The following is a 19,525-nucleotide window of genomic DNA, read 5'->3' as shown; positions in this document are numbered from 1 at the left end:
AACAGCCAAAGTTCCTTAGCAGGCCAGGGTTGTAGGATGGTCAGAGAAAGGAGCTGGAATCCCACAGGAAGCCACACATTTGAACCATTGGCAGCAAACATGCAGCTCTTTGTTTTGGAGGATTTTTGATCCTACCATAACAGCCTGGACTGCTTTTCTTGGAAGCTCCAGCGCTGTTTAAAGTCTCACTGCAGGGCAGGCAAAAAGCAGCTCCCAGTGCTGGATCTGTCTCCTTCCAGGGCCTGGGACCAGCAGGACCAAACCACCCCAGGGCAGCACGGGGGGCAAAACTTCCTCTGGCACAACACAGAGTGCTCAACACTGAATTCAGCAGAAATCCCAGTGGGACCTGACCTGCCCAGCACATTCCCTCTGTGTGGAACAACCCCTGCCACCACCAAGGGACACTGGACTGGGACACAATTCTGGGAGCAGCTGGGCGGCTTCAAGGTTCCCTACTCAAAAGATTCCTGGAGAAAAATGCTTTTCTCTTCCAGAAGTGAATCCCAGACTCCTAAAGATGCTGCATGAGTCTCGGGGTGCTTTGCTGTGTCCAGCTGCATCCATGCACAGGAACACAGGGCTTGGCTGGACACAATTCCCTCCCCCAGTGTGGGATGTTCTTCCACAGCCCCCGGCATGATGGACCTCAACACCCTTTCCACAGTCAAACTCAGTAAAACATCCTGTGCTCCTCAACAACTCCACTCTGGAAGCTGCTGAGAGCTGCCTGAAGTTGCAATTCAAGCAATGCTGACTTACCTGCCAGAATATGCTGTCTATTGTGTTCCCCAGGAAGCCGTCCCTGCCCTCTGACGACACCAGCTTAGGTCCCAGAATGGTCATAAATTCATCAAAATCCACCTGGCCATCCCCTGGAATGAGAGGAAAAGATCAGAGACTCAGAAATCAGAGAGAAGGCTGGGTTAGAAGGGACTTTTAGAGGTCAAATAGTGCAACACCCTGATGTGAACAGGGACACCTTCCACAATCCCTGGGTACTCCAAGCCCCTCCAGCCTGAGATCCCTGCCAGGGATCCAGGTACAGCCACAGCTGCTCTGGAAATCTGTGCCAGGGCCTCCCCACCCTAATTGTTATTATCAATTAATTACCCCTTAGAGTCCAACATGTCCCTCTGGACCTGCTGCACATCAGGGACACCCCCACACCCTGGGAAACCTCCACAGCAATTTCCTGGTGCCCACGGACCCAAATCCTTTGCTGTGCCAGGGAATGGCCCCTGTGTGTCCCAAATGGCCCCAAGGACAGAATCAGGCCATGCTGAGGGGAACAGATCATTCCCCAGTCCCAGAGAGTCCAGATGCAGCTCCCAAAAAACCGTTTTGGCAGGGGGGCAGGAGCCAGCAGCACAGCCAGGGCTCTCCCTCTTAGGTTCTGCACAAGTTTTACAGGGCCAGCCCCAGGCTCCAGAGGAGGGGAGAACAGGCAGAGCAAGAGCCAGGCCATTGCAGATCCAGCAGGCAGAGCAGGGCCCGGGCCATTGCAGATCCAGCAGGTTTTTCAGCCCAGCTTCCCAGCAGCATCCGTGTGTGCCTGGCATGCAGAGCAGGCAGTGCAGGCACAGCCTCAGTGCCACCAGCAGGGACAGGTGACAGGTCCTGCCACTAATGAGCTGAGCTGGTGCAGTGCTGAGTGTGGCTCCTGCTCTGAACAAGGCACAGGGCTGTTTGGAGGGAGTTTTGTACCAAATGTCACTTTTCCCTCCACAAAAATAGGGATATTCGTGACTGCTGAAGGATCTTTAAAATCCCTGTCTGTCTGAGCAGTTCAATGCCCAGATCTCCTGAGAATGCTTAACCTAATCTTGTGGAAAATCTCCTTCATTGATCAGGCCAGGGACATCTCCTCCTCCATGTTAATGAACTGATGGGCTGGGTGAATCAGACCTGCTTCCAGCACCCTCGGGATCTGGGGTTGTGTTTCACTCCCATTCAGAGGGAAGTGAATGGGAGTAAATGCAGAATGACCACATCCAGCCCTCCCTGGAGCCGCTGCTGTTACCTCACCAGGTGTGAGAAGTGTCTCAGACCGTGAGGCTCCAGCAGATCAATGCTGGGGCTGCCACTGAAACACCGGCAGTGCCCGCAGCAGTGCCATGTGCCAGCCCTGCCACCGCCCTGCCTGTGCTTATCACACCTGTGCTTCTTATCAGTCACACCTGTGCTTCTTATCTACCACATCTGTGCTTCCTATCCATCACACCTGTGCTTCTTATCAATCACACCTGTGCTTCTTATCTACCACATCTGTGCTTCCTATCCATCACACCTGTGCTTCTTATCAGTCACACCTGTGCTTCTTATCCATCACATCTGCGATTCTTATCGATCACATCTGCGATTCTTATCACACCTGTGCTTCTTATCCATCACACCTGTGCCTCTTGTCACACCCCATGTGCCGATCCGAGCAGCCGAGTGGCTGATTGCGATCTCCCGTGCCCTTATCTCGGCACAAACGCTGTGGGAAAACCAGCCCAGCCCAAGCCCAAAACCAGCCCAGCCCGAGCACTCCCTGGGCTGCGTTGGGATCTCCGGGCTCCGGGAGATCTGGGATTTCTGGGAGGGAATATCCCGGGGTGAGGCTCTGAAAGGGGACCCTGCAGGGATGCTGTGAAATGGGAGGGATCCGCTCACGGTCCCGCTGCTAAAGCCGCTCCCAGCTCCGGGGCTCTGCAGGACCGAGCTCATTTCTGGGCCAGCATACTGAGGCTCTCCGTCACCTGCAGAGCCATGCTGTAAAACATTTATGGGCTCTGGGAAAGGCGTTCCGCCGCCGCCCCTCGGGGCCGTCCCGCGGGTGGATGGGCACGCCGGATCGCTCGGGAGGCAGCGCAAGGTGACAGCGGCTCTGGGTCCTTCACACCGCGGCGGATCGCTCGGGAGGCAGCGCAAGGTGACAGCGGCTCCGGGTCCTTCACACCGCGCCCGACGGCACCGACTGCAGCGAATCCGCGCGCTGGGATGCAAATCGGGATGCTTTGGGATGCTAATTTCTTTAAATTAGCCAGATTAGCAAGAAAACAATTTGCATTTTAAAGAGATGCTGGTACCTGCCCCCGCATTCATTTGGCCTGTGCCGGGTGACCCCGAGCACGGAGTTACTCAGTTCGGGTTGTCTCCAATGTCACTCCACCCCCAGAGGGCAGGCAGGACTCGGTCCCACACGTGATTCCAGAGACAAGGACTGCTGGGCTCTGACTTTGTACAAGACTTCGGGCAGCCCCTCGCTCGTGACTTCCCGGTGCCTCTGCCAGGAATCATCACTAACTTCACAGGCTTTAATTATCAGCTTAATGAGAGCATTTTCCACAACCTCCAAAGAAAGATGCCATTGAAAAATACATTATCCCCTTATTGGCTGCTTTTTAAATTAAAACTCTTAACTAGCAAAGCAGCTAGACCCCACTTTTGCCTGGTAGAAATATCCCTTTAACATGTGAAGCTGCAGAAAACAAACCTTCCCTGCCACCAGCACCTCAGGAGACTGCAGCATCATTTCATCAACAGAGAGAAATCACGGGTTTGTCTGAAAATTCCTTTTGACAGCCACGAGAGAAATGTTATAAAAACCAACACTAAAACCTGCACGGGGCTGCTCTGCACAGCCCAGGCACCACCAAAGCCTGGTTTTCACATCCCATCCTGGGAGCACAGTGTGGAATTCAGGTTTGGCACAGGACGAGCCACCCAGCTCGCCCTCCTGCTCCTCCCTACAGAGCTGCTGGGGGATCGAGCCCTGGAATCAAATCCAACCCTCCCATCCCTGTTCTGCAGATGCACTGCTCTCCCCAATGTCCTTGGGATTCTGAGCCATGTGTGGATTACCCACAAATTAACTCAGAGTTGGTTTAAGGATGGGGAGAAAGGAGAAAAAGGCTGGGCAGGAGCTCATGTGCTGTCTGTTCTCCCTCACCTTCCTCGCTCCTCTCCAGGAGCCATCCCACAATCTCTGATCCCAGCAGGGCTCACTGTGAGCTCCGTGAGATGGATGCTCCCCTCCTCTGCCTCCAGGCTCCCACTGAGGCCTGAACAGGCTCATCCTGCAGGACAAGAACCCCTGGGAAGGCTGGAGGGGCCCAGGCAGGACAGCTGCAGCCAGGGGGAGCAGGATGTGCTCCCTGACCCAGGACAGCTCCTTCCCCTCCCTGCTCCCAAGCACAAATACAGATTTATAAACCCCGGTCAGGCTGAGGCTCCTAACTGAGGAAGGGACATGGTTCCATGGGGACCAGGCAGCAATGGGTTAATGGCTGCACCTGAGGGTTTCAGAGCTTTTTTCCAGATTAATGATTCCATCATTCCAAGGCACTCACACATTTCCAGAGCTTATTTACAAACTGGGAGGGCAGGGAAACCTAGGGGCACAGTGGGGTCTGCTGGGACATGGAAACCTTGGGAATGGGGGTGAGGGGTTTATTGGGACATGGAAACCTTGGGAATGGGGGTGAGGGGTTTATTGGGACATGGAAACCCTGGGAATGGGGTGAGGGGCTGCTGGGCCAGGGCAGCCTGGCAGGTGGCAATGGGGGTGAGGACAGAGGGCTCCAGGCAGGATTTCTCCCCATCCCTGAGTTCCCTGAGCCAAGGGATGGGTCACTGCCTGTGTGGGTGATCTTAGCAGAACACCAGAGCTGAGCTTAAGCACTGGTTTAAACCCACCTAAAGCACTCCTTGATTCCCTCCCAGCAGTGCTCTCACATTTTCCTCCCCGGTAAAGCTCTGTGTTAATCCTGGCATTAATGTCACCGAGTCACCCGGGGCCACCAGCGCTGTGGCTGAGCCTCATGACTCAAGCAATGACTCAGAACCTCTGTGGCCACCCCAGCAGAGCCAAATCAGATCAGCTCATCATCCCCAGGCCCTCAGTGGGTGAGAAGAGAAGAGCTCCAGGTGCCCACAGACCTTTGCTCCCTGCAGGACTCAGCCCTGGCAGACACCAGGGAAGTGTGACATAACAAGGAATGGCAGTGGTGGAGGGAGCCTGTTGTCCCATCATGGGAAGAGGATGCTGAAGGCACCAAGCAACAGCTCTGTGTTCTCTGGGAAACTTTCCAGTGCCACAGACCTCGTGTGGCCAGCAGGGACTTGTCAAAGCTCCCCCTCACTGCTCCTTCATGGGGTGCAGAGAGACCTTGGGGATAGTTCCAGCCTGAGGAGCCCCAGCATCAACATTTGCCATGTGTGAGCTCAGTATGGCCACTCCCAGAGCTCCACAGAGCTCCAGCAGGGAATCCTGGGATCCCATGGCACATCCAACAGCGTTGTGCCAAGTGTGGGGATGGCAGGGCTGGGGCTGGGTCATCTCTAAGGTCCCTTCCACCCCAAACCGCTGTGGCTCTTTGATTCCGAGGGCACTGAGGATGATGGAGGAGCAGCAAAGAGCAGCGTGGAGCTGGGAACCCAAGAGCTTTTCCAGACCTTGCAGCCCAGGGAGATTTGCTTTGGACCTGAGTGACTCAAGGAAGGGATGTTTACACCTCTGCAAACATCTGCCTCCTAAATAAACCTGTGGGAGCACAAAATCATGGAATCACTGAGGTTGGAAATGACCTCCAGGATCAAGTCCAACTTTCCCCCAGCACTGCCAAGGCCCTCGCTGACCCCTGTCCCCACGAGCCACATCCACATGGTTTTTGAACACTTAGGGATGCCTAACCATCTTTCCAGTGAGGAAATGTTCACAGTGTCCACCCTGAACCTCCCCTGGCCCAGCCTGAGGCCGTTCCCTCTCCTCCTGTCCCTGTTCCCTGGGAGCACAGCCCGACCCCCCGGCTGTCCCCTCCTGTCAGGAGTTGAGCAGAGGAGTTGGGACACAGGAAAAAGAAAATCATTAATGACTGAATACCTGGAGGGGACTGAACACAACTGCAGGGAGCAGCCTTTGGGTTGGACACCATCTCAGGGGAGATGGAAGAGCCTCCAGCCCTTTTGAAAGGGGATTTGCTCCCTAAGCCACTTCCCTTCAACACCAATTCTCCTCCAGGTTCCAATCCGACATCTCCAGCACCATGAGCTTCCAGGTGTGACCAGCTGGTTCTGCACTGGTTTGTAAGAGCTTAGCACAGAGAATTCCCACCCTCTCCCTAAGCTTTGAGCTCCAGACAAAGGATTTCATCTTCCCTCAGCCCTTCACTACAGGGAGCAGGGGAAGTTGGATCTGCTGGGATGTGCAGCAGGAGCCAGAGCCAGAGCTGTGCAGTCACCTTGTCAGGGCACCAGCAGCCCCAAACACCCCCAGCTGCACCCAAACCAGCCCATGAGCCCATCCCAGCTCCTCCTGATCCCACAGGATCCACCCTCAGAAGTCTGCCCAGGCTGGAAATGGCGGGCAGGGAGAGCAGGGCTCCAAATCCCCTCATCCCAGGGAGCAGCAGCAGCTCCTGGGAACTCCTGCCCGAGCTTTGAGGGAACAAGGGAATGCTCGGAGGAGCAGGGGGTGACCCATCCCACCCCCATTCCCATGGGACAGCTCTACCCTCAGCCCTCAGGAGAGACCCCTGTCTCTCCAAAAGTCTCCTGTCCGAGCGGCTGCCTTGGAGGGTGGAATTAAATCTTTATTGGGCTGGAGAAAGGCAGAGCTGGAGAGGGGAAGTGGAAGGGGAAAATATGGCTGGAAATGAAAGGGGGAAAAAGAAAATTATGGAGAAGGGAAATGTGAGGGGGGAAAGGAAAATGGGAGGGGGAAAGGGAAATGAGAGGGGGAAAACATTCCTGGATTGCATCACCTCCACCCCCTGGCAGAAAGGACTTAGCCCGGGTTTTCAGAGCCTTGTGTATCGAATTGGTTGGATAATGCGCCCTGATTGCTCCCTAAATGAGCCTTTCCCTGGCCATTCTCAGGATAATCAGGTCCCTGGGAGTTCCCTGCGTGGCCCCGAGCGAGGCGCGCCCGGGCCGGGGTGAGGATGAGGATGAGGATGTGCGCTGGGAGCTGATGAGCACCGCGCTCCTCCTGCCGAGCGTGACCTCCAGCGAGCAGCGAGGTGAGATATTTAAAGTTAATGAGCTGGGTTTGCAGCTCGGGGCCCCGAGCACACAACTGCTGTTTATTTTTATTCTGCAGCAGCTCCCTGCGGTGCCCGGCCGGCCCGGGCTGTGTCATTGCCGTGCCCCGCTCAGCCGGGCAGGGCTGGCGCGCTCTGGGCCAGGCTGTGCCCTGGGATGAGGCACAGGGAGAGCAGGAACAGCTCCAGCCTCAGGAGATTGCCCAGACAAGGCTTTCGGTTTCAAAGACTGGGAGGTCAGAGCCTCCTCAGCAGCCTGACCCCTTGCCCAGCACGAGGCAGAGAATTTCTCCCTAATTACAACTCAGTCCAGAACTACGACGGGAACAGGGAAAGTCAGGCACAAGACTTTGGCCTTGAGAAACAGTTTTAATTATAGATGGCTCCAGTGACTTCTGGGAGGAGAGAAACAACTGCCCCCACTGCCAGGGAGGACGTGGGTCTGTGGGAGTGAATCCAGGAGAGCACGGAGCTGCTGCCAGCTCTGGGACACCTCTGGAGCCAGGCTGGGACAGCTGGGGGTGCTCACCTGGACAGGAGAAGCTCCAGAGAGAGCTCAGAGCCCCTTGCAGGGCCTAAAGGGGCTCCAGGAGAGCTGGAGAGGGACTGGGGACAGGGGATGGAGGGACAGGACACAGGGAATGGCTTCATATTAACAGAGGGCAGGGCTGGATGGGATATTGGGAATTAGGAATTGTTCCCTGGCAGGGTGGGCAGGCCCTGGCACAGGGTGCCCAGAGCTGCTGGGGCTGCCCCTGGATCCCTGGCAGTGCCCAAGGCCAGGCTGGACAGGGCTGGGAGCAGCCTGGGACAGTGGAAGATGTCTCTGCCATGGAATGAGAGGAGCACTAAGATCTCTTCCCACCCAAACCATTCTGGAATTCCATGAAAACTTCACTGGATCTGAGGAAAGGATCAAACATCTCCACTGGAGCCCCTTTGTCCCTTAAGTCCCTCCACTCCTGCAGTTTTCAGAGCAGTTGTGTGGATCTGGTTCCATGACAACCCCGCAGAAAAGCTCCATGGACTGGAGGCACCATCCCTGCAGGAGGGGTTCCATGGGGCTGGAAGGCTCCAGCCCAGCCCAGAACAGGGGAACAGGGGGGTTTGTCCATCCCACCGAGCAGAGGAGATGGAGAGTTCCTCACTCTAGCACCCATTGGCTTGTCCTGCAGGGGGAGGGAACAGCCCCCCAGGCCTGGTTTGCTTCCCATTTAAAATAACTCTGTGAGCTCCCCGTGTCCCCAGGAGACAGGGACTGAGGGGACAGGGAATCCACCGGGACCCGCTCCAGCACAAGCACTCAAACCAGGAGGAAAAGTCCAAGGAAAGCAGGGCTGCCGTAAGGAATAAATGCCCATCAGACACCTGCCAGCTCCACAGCAGCCCCAGGGAGCTGCAGGAGGCCCAGGGACCAGCCCTGCCACCAGATGTCCCCAGGGGCAGGCCCTGCAGGGGCTGCTGAGGGGGATGTGAGTCCCCAGAGCCCCCAGCCCTCTCTGAGATCCCCTCCCTGGGCACCTAAACCCATTTGGCAGGAATGTGCAGACTCTGGTCTGTCCCCAGCTGTGAGCAGCTGTGTCCCATGGATCAGGAGCAGTGGGATCACCCCAGACTCCCCAGGATCCCATCAGCTCTGCCCCCTGCCCTGGCAGGGGCAGAGAGCTCGGGGTGCACCTTGGGCAGCACCAGCAGGACTCTGGGTGCTCCCTGGGGCACACACCCTGGGAAGGCAAAATGATCCCAGGGCACTGCATTTCAGCAAGAAATAAAATTCCACAAGGATGCAAAGCAAGCACAGGGTGCATTCCAGGCCAAGCACGGGTGGGTTCCAGAGGAGGCACTGCACTTCAGGCCTTCCTTTTGTGCTGGGCTGCACTTCAGCAAGGCAGGGTGGGATATTACTGGGTATAATTTGATATAATTCGGTGTAATTTGATGAACCTCTAGCTGCTCCTGAGCTGCAGACCTGACAGGCTGCAGCAGCAGCTGTAATTACTCCTCGTTTCTGCAGTGAGAACACAGAATGGGATAAAAATGTGATAATCCTCATTGTCCAAATGAGAGCAGACATGGAGAGAGTGGCCCCTATAAATCCAGACAAGTCTCATCAAATCCATCCTGCTGCCCAGAATTTCCAGCTCAGCAACACATTTTAAAGGACAACCAGGCTGGAATGTGGCTAGATCATTTCTCACACAGAAAAATCACTTTGAGATCAAAGGACAAACCCCAAATCCATCATAACCCGTTGCCCCTGGATCCCTGGAAGTGCCCAAGGCCAGGCAGGACAGGGCTTGGAGCAACTTGGGATAGTGGAAGGTGTCCCTGCCCATGGCAGGGCATGGAGTGAGATGATTTATAAGATTATTTCCAACCCAAACCTGGGATTCTGGGATTCTCTGACTCCTATTTTATCCCAGAAACTCTGATTTTATCCCAGAAATGGTTCCTGGTCCCCCTCCAGCAGCCTGGGCTATTTTATACTGAAACACATATAGAGATAAAATGAAATATTTTATCCAGCTCTTTTCATGCTGAAACACAAGAAAACACCCACAATAGTAAAAAACCTCAGGAAAACCCAAAAAAAGAGAAGTGGGAGAGACAAAAGAAGGAGAAAAAATGTTTCCAGCTTGGGAATGTCACCATTGTCCCCCACAGGGCAGCTCAAGCTGAGCTTGTGACAGAGGCCAACATGTCATTGATCAAAGGTTGGACAGGATGATCTTGGAAGTCTTTCCCAACCTTAATGATACTGGGATTTGTCCAACCTTAATGATCCTGTGATCCTGGGATTTGTCCATGCCTAGGAACAAGGGATTTGCCTTCTGTCTGCCCCAGGGGAAAGCTGAACAGTTCATTTTTGAAGGAGAGATTTGCTTTGTCTCCAGATGTCCCAGCCCATGTCCCTTGACCATTCCCATCCCTGTCCCCAGCTCTGGTGTCCCTTCCCTCCCCAGGAGCCAGGGCAGGCAGACCAAAGCAATGTCCCTGGGGGAGTCATGGACAGCAGGACAATGTCCTGGAGGGACACGGTGACCTTGACACCACACAGCCATGGCACTGTCACTTCTTCCCTTTCCAAAGAGAATCTGGGATGTGTCACCTGTAGTGGCAGAATTGGAGAGGTGACATCCTCAGGAGCAATGAAAAACTGGCATCTCAGCTTGAACTTCTGGAACAGTCCTGGAATCAGTGAGGCTGGAAAAGACCTCCAAGATCATCAGGCCCAACCTTGGTCTGAGTGGCCCCACGGCCACCAAACCACAGCACCAATGCCACTTCTGCCTGGGTCTGAACACCCAGGATAGCCTCAGGTTGTTCTGGGAACAACCAGGAAAAGTTTAGGTTGGATATTGGGAAAATTCCTCCATGGAAAAGCTGGTCAGGCATGGACACTGCCCAGGGCAGGGGGGAAGTCCCCATCCCTGGAGGGCTTTAACAGCCCTGTGGATCATGTGGCTCTTGAGGACATGGGGCAGTGGTGGCCTTGGCAGTGCTGGGGGTGGTTGGACTCTATGACCTCAGAGATCTTTTCCAACCTCAATTATTCCATGACTCTTCCAGAATTTGAAATTGAGATTCTCCCATTTTTTATTGCTCCCAAGGATGTCACCATCCTAGAACGTCCCAGACGTTCCAAGCAGGTCCCTGGTGAAACCAGCTCGACTTTTGCTTCATCAAAACACTCCCTATTCTCATCCCAATAAATAATTTGACATCCAGGGGTGGATTTTCCCCCCTCTTGTGGTAGCCTGCAGTTATTTTTCCAGCTGCTCCTCTAATTAATGCACCAAGTGCTCATTTTATTCCTCAGATAAAAATCCCAATGAAACCATTTGTGACACTTAAGTCACACATTCATCTCTTTTATGGCAAATCCTGCTTAAAGAGGAGGAATCTCAGATAAGGCCACACATTCCATGTGCCATTTCCCAGCGTTTTTATCAGCATCGCTGCCAATTGGAATAATTTACAAATAATTGCTTTTTCCAGCACAGAAATGTATAAAATATTTCCCTTTCCCTGTGCTGGAAGAACATTTCAGCTCATTCCCCAGATTGCAAGAGGAGCATGGGCCCCTCTCACAGTTTGTGTCCATGAAATGCAGAATTATGGCTTAAAATTAGGGAAATCCAGGTAATAAAGGTCAGATTTGACCTCTGGGAGCATTTCCAGACCAAAATATTGGCTGCCTACAAGGCACAGCCTCCAGAGGGTGCCCAGGTCCACCAACAACCTCTGTGGGAACAGCCCCATACTTCCAAGCAAAGCTTTGGGATAATGGGAATCTTGGAACCCCCAGCCCTCACCTCCCTTCCTAAAGAGAAATATTTTTGCCCAGCAAATCCCTTTTCTTCCTGTCCTGTTCTGGCAGTTCCCATCCCAGCGGTACCACAACATCTCCCGGAGGTCACAAAAGGAGGGTTCTGAAGATTTCTTAGGATTTCTCTGGAGATCTTGAAATATTCCAAGGAGATTCCAATTTTTCTCCATTAGGAGGGGGTTTTATGCCAGTTGTATGATTTTCCCAGTGGCAGCTGTGTTTCTTCACCTGGGTGAAGCTCACTGTCCTGGGTTACAAGATGTAGCTGGGTGAGTTCTATCACCCTCTGTCAGAGCTGGGGCAGTTCTCTGCTGCTCATGGGGCAGTTTTCTTTATCTCTCCCACAGCCAATCCTCCCTCCAGCAGATCTCTGCTGTCCATGGCCACTGAGTGTCCCTGCAGGGCTGATCAAATTCCAGCATCCCATGGGGAGATGCTGTGCCCAGGGCAGGAGCCAAGCATTCCTACCTGGATACAATCTGAGCCTGGAACAGCACAGCAGCCTTTGCCCACTGCATTGCCAGAGGAGCAGCTTTCTCCTGCCCTGCATTCCCAGAGGAAGAGCAGGCCCATCTCCAGCAGCCCTGGAGCTGCAGAGGAAAACTCCCCCCTTGTGCAGGATCCCTGCTCCAGCAGAAGCACAGCTGGCACTGCAGGAGGGCTGAGCCCCCATGGGATGGGACTGTGCCACCACCCTGCCCACAGGGGGACAGGGCCTGTTCTGACTCTGACAGTGGTGTTTTGTTTTACTGCATTTTTATTTTATTTTCATTTTCTTCCCTAATAAAGAACTGTTATCCCTACTCTCATATCTTTGCCTGAGAGCCCATTAATTTCAAAATTATAATAATTTGGAGGGAGGGGGTTTACATTTCCCATTTAAAAGGAGGCTCCTGCCTTCCTTAGTGTCTTTTCAAACCCAGACACACACCTGGAAGTATCCCAGAATCATGGAATACCTGGAGTTGGGAGTGACCCGCAGGGATCAGGGAATCCAAATCCTGCCCTGCACAGACACCCCAACCACCCCACCCTGGGCCTGGCAGCGCTGTCCAAGCTCTCAGCAAAGCTTTGGAAGAACAGCTGGAGGAGGGACTTGCAGGGATCCAGGGGATCCCCAGCCCTGCTGCTCTCCTGCCTCCAGGGAGGAGGAGCAGGAATGGGATATTCCCAGGAAATCAGGGCATGCGGAGGGGGGTGAGGGCAGAGCCACTCCCTGCACTCCTGGGCACCCTGGCAGTGCCAGGCTGGTGGCTGGTGACACATCCCTCTGCTGGCCTGCCCCCTCTGCAGGAAGGCTGGTGACATGTCCCTGTGCAGGGAGGTGTTGACAGCCCTCAGCAGCCATGGAGGCATCAGAGGTGACACCTGTGAAGGGCTCCTGGCCCAAATCCCAGCTGTGCCAAGGCTGGTTTTGCTCAAGTTCCAGTAGCGTTCTCTCCCTAACCTCATTTTTGCTCCAAAAGTGATGAATTATAGAGCACCCATTCCTTCCTGCTCCAATGCAGCTGCACACCATGGCCCTGGAGGCTGTTCTCCCTTTGCCACTCCCTGTGCCTGTCCCTGTGCCACTCCCTGGCTCGGTGGCAGGAGGTGACACCAGGTGTGAAGTTCTCTGGTCAGGTCCCTTTATGCTCAGCCCCAGCAAGGCTGTGGATGCTCCTCTGAGACCGCCCTGCCCAGCCTGGTAGTCCTGCTCCTTCCATGCCCATCCCTACAGAAATCAGGAAAACCAGCCCAGCTCCTGATTCTCCTGGTTTTTGCTGGCCCTCAGATGCAGCCAGCCCCTCTGCCACGCTGGAATTTGCTGATGAAAACTGGATGTTGGGGCTGCTCAGGCTGGCTCAGCTTAAATCCCAAGCCCTGCCAATTTTCTTACCTCATTTGCAGGCCCTGGCAGCAGTTTTGATGGGAAGGAAGGAATGGATGTCTGGCTGCTCCACCTGCCAGCACATCGTAACTCACGGCACGGGGCAGAGATGTGCAGAGGATTTCACCTCCCCCCAGCTCTCCTGACCACTGGAGACTCCCCCTGAGTGTGACCTTTCATCCACCCGAGCTTCCAACCCATCTAATGCCAAGCAAGAACCTGGAAAACCTCAGCAGCCCTCCCCAGGAGTATATGGGAAGGTGGTCAGGCAGTTCCGGGCAGCACTGGGCACAGCCAACATTCCTCCCTGCTCCTGAATGCTGCCCTTTCCCAGTGGGAGAGGAAGGAGGAGGCTGCTGCTTCTCACTCCACAGTTCAAGTTAAATCCCAGGAAAAGGTGAAGGATCCATTGGAGGAAAAAGTAGCCATAATAATATAAATTCAAGCTGTACAGCACTAATTCAATTTGCAGGCAAGGTAAATCTTTCACAGAACATTCCCCTCTTTGCTCAGTGCCTCAGGAATTTCCCATTCCCTGACTTTTTTTAAATCCATGGCCCACTTGACCTTCCCCTGGCACAGCCCCCAAAGCCCTGCTCCAACATTGCACCAGTACAACCAGTTTGGAGCTGGAGGATCAGCTGCCATCCCTGCAGAGAGCACGAAGAGCTCCCGGGAAAGCCTCAGCAGGAATTTACCACTTCCATCATTCCAGGTCTGCCTGCACTCCCCACCTCGGGTCCCTCCAGAGCAGCAGTCTGCACAGAACGGTGCCAAAGTCTGCCAGAGTCAGGGAAGGACTGGAGATGAATCAGAACTGGGAGCCAAGTCCCAGCACACTTTTTCCAAAAAAGCTCAGAATTTCGGGAAAAGACCCCAGGAGCTGGCAGCACACTAAGCCTGGCTTTGCCAAACCTGAGCCTGAGTTGCTCTCTGCCAGGAAAGGCCAGCACAGCAGGGCAAGGGGCAAACAACAACTTTTGGACAGAACACTCTAAAAGTGATGGATTCCTTTTCCCCCTTGTCTTTAGGGAATGAGATCATTCCCGCAGCGGATCTCCTGTCCCTGCCAGGCTTTGCAGCCCTTTCTCTGCAGGACACCCTCAGCAGGGGACAGCCCTGCCCTGTGACACTGTCCTGTGCCTCGCAGGGACGTGGGGAATGCCCAGCGGGGCAGGGGACTGTCCCTGCCCCATCTCCCGGCTCTGCTCCCCGGTGTCCCCAAGGATCCCGGGCTCTCCCGGATCCCCTGCTCTGGCAGGATTGCAGCGTTCCCACCCTGCCCCTGCACCCCAGCTCCTGGCAGCAGGGAGGGCTCCCCTCTGCCCTGCCAAGGACATTTTAAAGGAATTGTTCAGCTCTGCAGCAGCTGCAATCCTGCCTGGCTCCAGCATCCCCATCCTGCATTTCCCTCCCCGCTAACGGGGGTTCTGTTGCTTTTATTCCCTCAGTAATTGTTTGATGAGCTCTCCCAGCAGGACTTGGCTCGGGATGATTCCACCCCTCCAAACTTCTCCTCGCAGAGCAATCAACACCTCATTAGAGCAGCTCCCAGCACTGCAGCTCCGGCACTGGGGGAATCCTGCTCCTCTCCCGGGAATGTCACCGGCCAGGGGCTGCCCAGGAGCGCACAGGGAAGGTTCAAAGAGCCTGGCAAGGATTATCTGTGCGGAGTGGGATTGTTGGGGTGCCTGGGTCAGTCCACGAGCTGGACTAGATCCTGGGGGTCCCTTCCAATCAGGATATTCCATGATGGTGATGGCGTCAAAGGAATTGCTTCCATCCCTTCAGCCTGGCTCAGCTTCTGACATCTCACTTTGGTTTGTGTTTCACCTGTGGAATGTCCCCCTCCAGGCTGGGACAGCCCTCACCCTCTGTGAGGGGAGACTCAGCTCCTCTTGAGGGACAGCTCCCATTTCTGCTCTGTGGGACAGGGACAGGGCCCAGGGAACGGCTGCAGCTGTGCCAGGGGCATTTAAATTGGATTTTAGGGAAAGGTTCTTCCCCTTGTGAGAAACAACTGCTCATTTTTTAAATTTTTATGAAATTTTAACAAAAACTACAAGGAAGGACTAAATAAGGAAAAATTACAGCACTGGGAGCCCCTGTGGCTACCAGCCACGTGCTCCTTTACAAAATGGATGCTCTGTTTTCATAACCTCAGCCTCTCTTAAAATTTTGTCAGTCAACTTCTCAGCCTTCCATTGGTGGAGATAATTTTTTACACCTTGATTGGCGGTCAGGTGTTGTTACACCACCCCTCTGGTAACAAGCCAGCCTCCTCTAAAGGTCCTGAGTGCTGAGGCTATTACAAGGTGGGGGAGGGAAAGGGGACTGTGGAATGACATCTTACAATAACATTACCATACATCTGTATAATATCTGTCTCTTTAATTGTGAGAGCCAACTATTACATTACTTGTCTATAACACCCCAAGGGTGCTGGGCACTGCCCAGGCTCCCCAGGAATGGGCACAGCCCACAGGCTGCCAGAGCTCCAGGGATGCCCAGGCTGGGATTGTTGGGACTGTAGACTTTGCTCTGTGTTCACTCAGCTGTGTCCCACAATCCATCCCCCTTCCATGGCTTGCCTGATCCCCAGGATTACCCACAGCAGGTTCACGTCTCACTTTGCCCTTCCCTTTTGTGTGGGGAAAGCGAAGTTCCCCAGCTCCCCTGCACCCTCCCCTTGGTGAGCAGGAGTTGTTGGGTGGGGATCCAAGGGCTGCCAAGCACTGGGAAAGCCCCGAGCAGCCCCAGCAGAGCCCGGTGAGCACTCACCATCCATGTCCAGGCGCTGCATGATGATGGCCAGCTCCACCTCGCTGGGCATGTAGCCCAGGGAGCGCATGGCCATGCCCAGCTCCTGCTTGGAGATGAAGCCATTCCCGTCCCGGTCCAGCACTCGGAAAGCCTCCCGGATCTCTGCGGAGGGAAAGGAGAAGGGACGAGTGTTATGGTGGAGGATTTGGAGGATGCTGAGCACAGAGGCAGCAGCTGCTGCCTTTTTCAAGGTTAATTGTGAATATTTGCTCATCCCAGGGCAGGATGATCAGGATATGTTAATGCACACCCACAAACCTCCACGCACTCAGGATATCCCAGGATCAGAGACACAGAACTGGAAAAGCCTTCTAAGACTGAGTCCAACCACTTAACCCAGCACTGCCAGGGCCACCACTGAGCCATGTCCCCAGCTGCCACATCCCCAGGGCTGTTAAACCCCTCCAGGGACTCCACCCTGTGCCACCTTTCCAGTGAGGAAATAATTCCCAATATCCAACCTGCACCTCTGCTGGCACAATCTGAGGCTGTTTCCTTTCCTCCTGTTGCTGTCACCCTGGGTGATTTCTTCTCTAGATCCTGCTCACAGCTTTTCTCTAATTTATAACATTTTTACAGCACTAAACAGCCTCAGATCAATAAAAATACTGATGGAACATAAGGAACCACTTCCATCAATCGTCCTTAGCCTGGCTCAGCTCCTGATATCTGACTTTGGTTTGTTTTTTAACTTTTAACTGCTCCAGCCTCTGGCAGCCCCTCTCCACTTGTGTGAGGGGAGACACTGAGGGGCAGCTCCAATCTCTGCTCTTGGGACAGGGACAGGAACAGGGACAGCTGGAGCTGGGCCAGGGCAGGGTCAGGCTGGATTTCAGGAAAGGTTCTTCCCCCAGAGAAGAGCACTGCCCAGGCTCCCCAGGGAATGGGCACGGCCCCGAGGCTGCCAGAGCTCCAGGAGCTCCAGGGATGGCCAGGGAGGGATTGTTGGGGTGTCTGTGCAGGGCCAGGGGCTGGATTGATGATCCCTGTGGTCCCTTCCAGTCAGGATATTCCCTGATTCCATGATCCACCACCTCAATGTCTCTGCTCCCTGACCTCTCAGCTCCCAGCCCCAAACTCCCCAGATCTGCCTCTTGCAAATGCCAGAGAAATTTTAACTTTCCAGCAGCTGGGAGCCTGTTCCACTGGAAAGGTTGGAGGTGAGGAGGGAAAAAGGTGCCAATTCCTCAGTTTTGGTGAAGCAGTCTTTGCCCTGTGCTTGGAGAGGGAATCAGGGGATGCTCCATCATCTCCCTCTGGGAATGGGGATTTGGGAATACCCCAGGGCCCCTTGCAACTGCTCAGAGGAGTTTCACCTTCATTTAAAGCACTGGAGAAGCAGGAGGGAAAACTCAGCAGTTTTTTTTTGGAAAAGAACCCCAAACTAATTTTAAAATTCTCCATTCTCCATCAGGAATTGGAGGATGGAAAATGTTTGACCTGCCTGGCATAGTTCAGGCTTTAAGGGAAATATTCCCAGTCCTCCATGGGCTGCCAGAGTCACCTCACTCCTGTCCCCAGAGGTCAGGGGCTGCCAGACCCTGCAGAGGGGCTGCAGGAAACCTTTGGATGTTGCTGGGGAAAAGGCAGGAGCATCAGAGCCCACCAAGGAATGGCTCTGGTGGGTTTTCATAAGCTTTATAATTCAAAATCTGTTTCTAAACCACCTCACCCAGGTTCAGCCCTCCCCTGCCCCCACCAGACCGCTCCCACTGCCAGGGGCAGGGTCCTGTTCCCATTTCCCATTCCCCTTTCCAGGGCAGGATCCTGTTCCCATTTCCATGTCTCCCTGCCAGCCCACCCTGCTGGGAGAGAGGGATGGGGAGGCTGCTCAAAGCTTGGGCTCATAATTCCAGGAGCCTTTGGAGTAGGGATGAATCCCTGAATCCCATCAGACTCTGCCAGCTGCAGGCAAATCTCCTTTCATGTGTGGTCCTGAGAGCTCAGTGCAGTAAATATCACACCCAGATCAATTAATGGGAAAACAAACTTGTGACAGCTGAAGGCAGAAGAATGAGATTCATTGCAGGGAGCTGGGAGAGGATTTTAGGAAATAAAAAATGAATCTGGTAAAGTTTACATGGGAGCGAGACTGATCCAAATGCCAGGGGTAAATGCCAGGGATAAAGGACACCTGTCCAGGGCTCTGCTGGGGAATATCCACACAGCAGCTCCAGCTGAGGGCCCTCTCCAGGCTCACCCACCCCAAAAGCTGCATTAACAGCACTCAACCTTTGAGCCTTGAGCAGAGCAAACTGTCGTTCCCCCCCCCCCCCCCCCCCCCCCCCCCCCCCCCCCCCTCTCAAATTTGGGGTTTTCTGTTCCTCTCAAAGACCTGAACTTTAGACCAAGCTTGGCACATCCTCCCCAAATCCACTCCCATCACCAAAGGAGCCTTTCCCCTCCCCACTCTATAAATACCTCTTGTGCAGAGGTAGATATGAGCTATTTATAGGCTGAACACACTGTACAGGGAGCAGTGTGACCTCAGGCACAGCCTCCTCCAATCCCGCCATGGAACAGCTCCTCCTCGTGCCCTTCTCTTCCCAGGGGTTATTCCCAGGCTCCTGCAGGTGCTGCCCATCCTGAGCACCCTGCCCCAACCCAGCCCTGCTCCCACACCCCGCTCCAGGGCCCTGTGGCCCCTGGCTGCCCCTCACCTTCCTCTCCAGCTGTTACATTTCATTACCCAAAGCTAAAAATACAGCCTCCCTTTCCCCAGATGACTTTCCCCACCAAGTCACCATGGCAACAGATGCTCCCGGCTCAGAGCTGCGAGGGGATGTGGTCCATGGAGTCAATCTCTCCACAGACAGCGCTGGGGCTTGGGAGAAGCTTTGGGATCTTTCCTATTCCAGCATCTCCACAGGGATGCTTTGCCCTGATCCGAAAAAGCAGAGCCCTGTTCTGTCTTTAAGGATCACAGCGGGGAGGGTGTTGAGGAGCTGCTGCCCCAGGAGCTGCCCTCTCCCCCTGCCCAGCCTGGGTGGCAGCAGGGAAAACCAAGCATGTGGATTTCCCCTCACTGGGGGGTCAGAAATCCCAATATTTATTCCTCTTTCCCTAAGTGGTGTCTTCATTTACTCCCAAATGTGGGCAGCTGACACAGAACTGTACTAGACGATAAAAGGGGGAAAAGAAGAGATGCCAGGGAAGTTCATCCTGCCCCACGGAATCACAGTCCTGCAGAGATTGGGGTTGGGAGGGACCAAGGCTCCTCTTGTTCCACTTTCCCAGGCTGCTCCAAGCCTCATCCAGCCCTGGCCACCCAATCATCCTGATTAACACCTTTGCTAATGACCTCAAAGAGGCAGCGACCACATGAATTAGATTCACAAATGATCCAAGGCTGGGAAGAACTGGAAGGGTGCAAGTCCAGCGAGGAGAAAGGAACAAATCAGTCAGGGTTCGGGGGCAGCAGGAGCAGAGCCAGCTCTAAAAGGGTTCTCAGGAAAGTTTATCCTGACGTTCCTC

General features: G+C 54.3%; 1 protein-coding gene across 5 annotated transcripts in view; it reads right to left on the bottom strand.

Annotated features, from left to right (window-relative positions):
• Positions 1 to 19,525, bottom strand: part of CALN1 (calneuron 1) — a 141,887-nt gene that overhangs the window by 48,431 nt on the left and 73,931 nt on the right. For all 5 annotated transcript variants that reach the window (XM_039732937.1, XM_039732938.1, XM_039732940.1 and 2 more), the window contains 2 exons: positions 16,010 to 16,153; positions 763 to 875 (listed from right to left, as the gene is read on the bottom strand). In XM_039732937.1, the coding sequence (XP_039588871.1) occupies positions 763 to 875; positions 16,010 to 16,153 (257 nt within the window). The remainder of the gene's footprint in view (positions 1 to 762; positions 876 to 16,009; positions 16,154 to 19,525) is intronic.

Source organism: Passer montanus, unplaced genomic scaffold (genome assembly GCF_014805655.1).
Source record: "Passer montanus isolate IOZ18808 unplaced genomic scaffold, ASM1480565v1 scaffold81, whole genome shotgun sequence".
Classification (NCBI taxonomy): Eukaryota; Metazoa; Chordata; class Aves; order Passeriformes; family Passeridae; genus Passer; species Passer montanus.
Note: the sequence above shows the minus strand (reverse complement) of the source record. Positions and strands in the feature narration are given on the sequence as shown.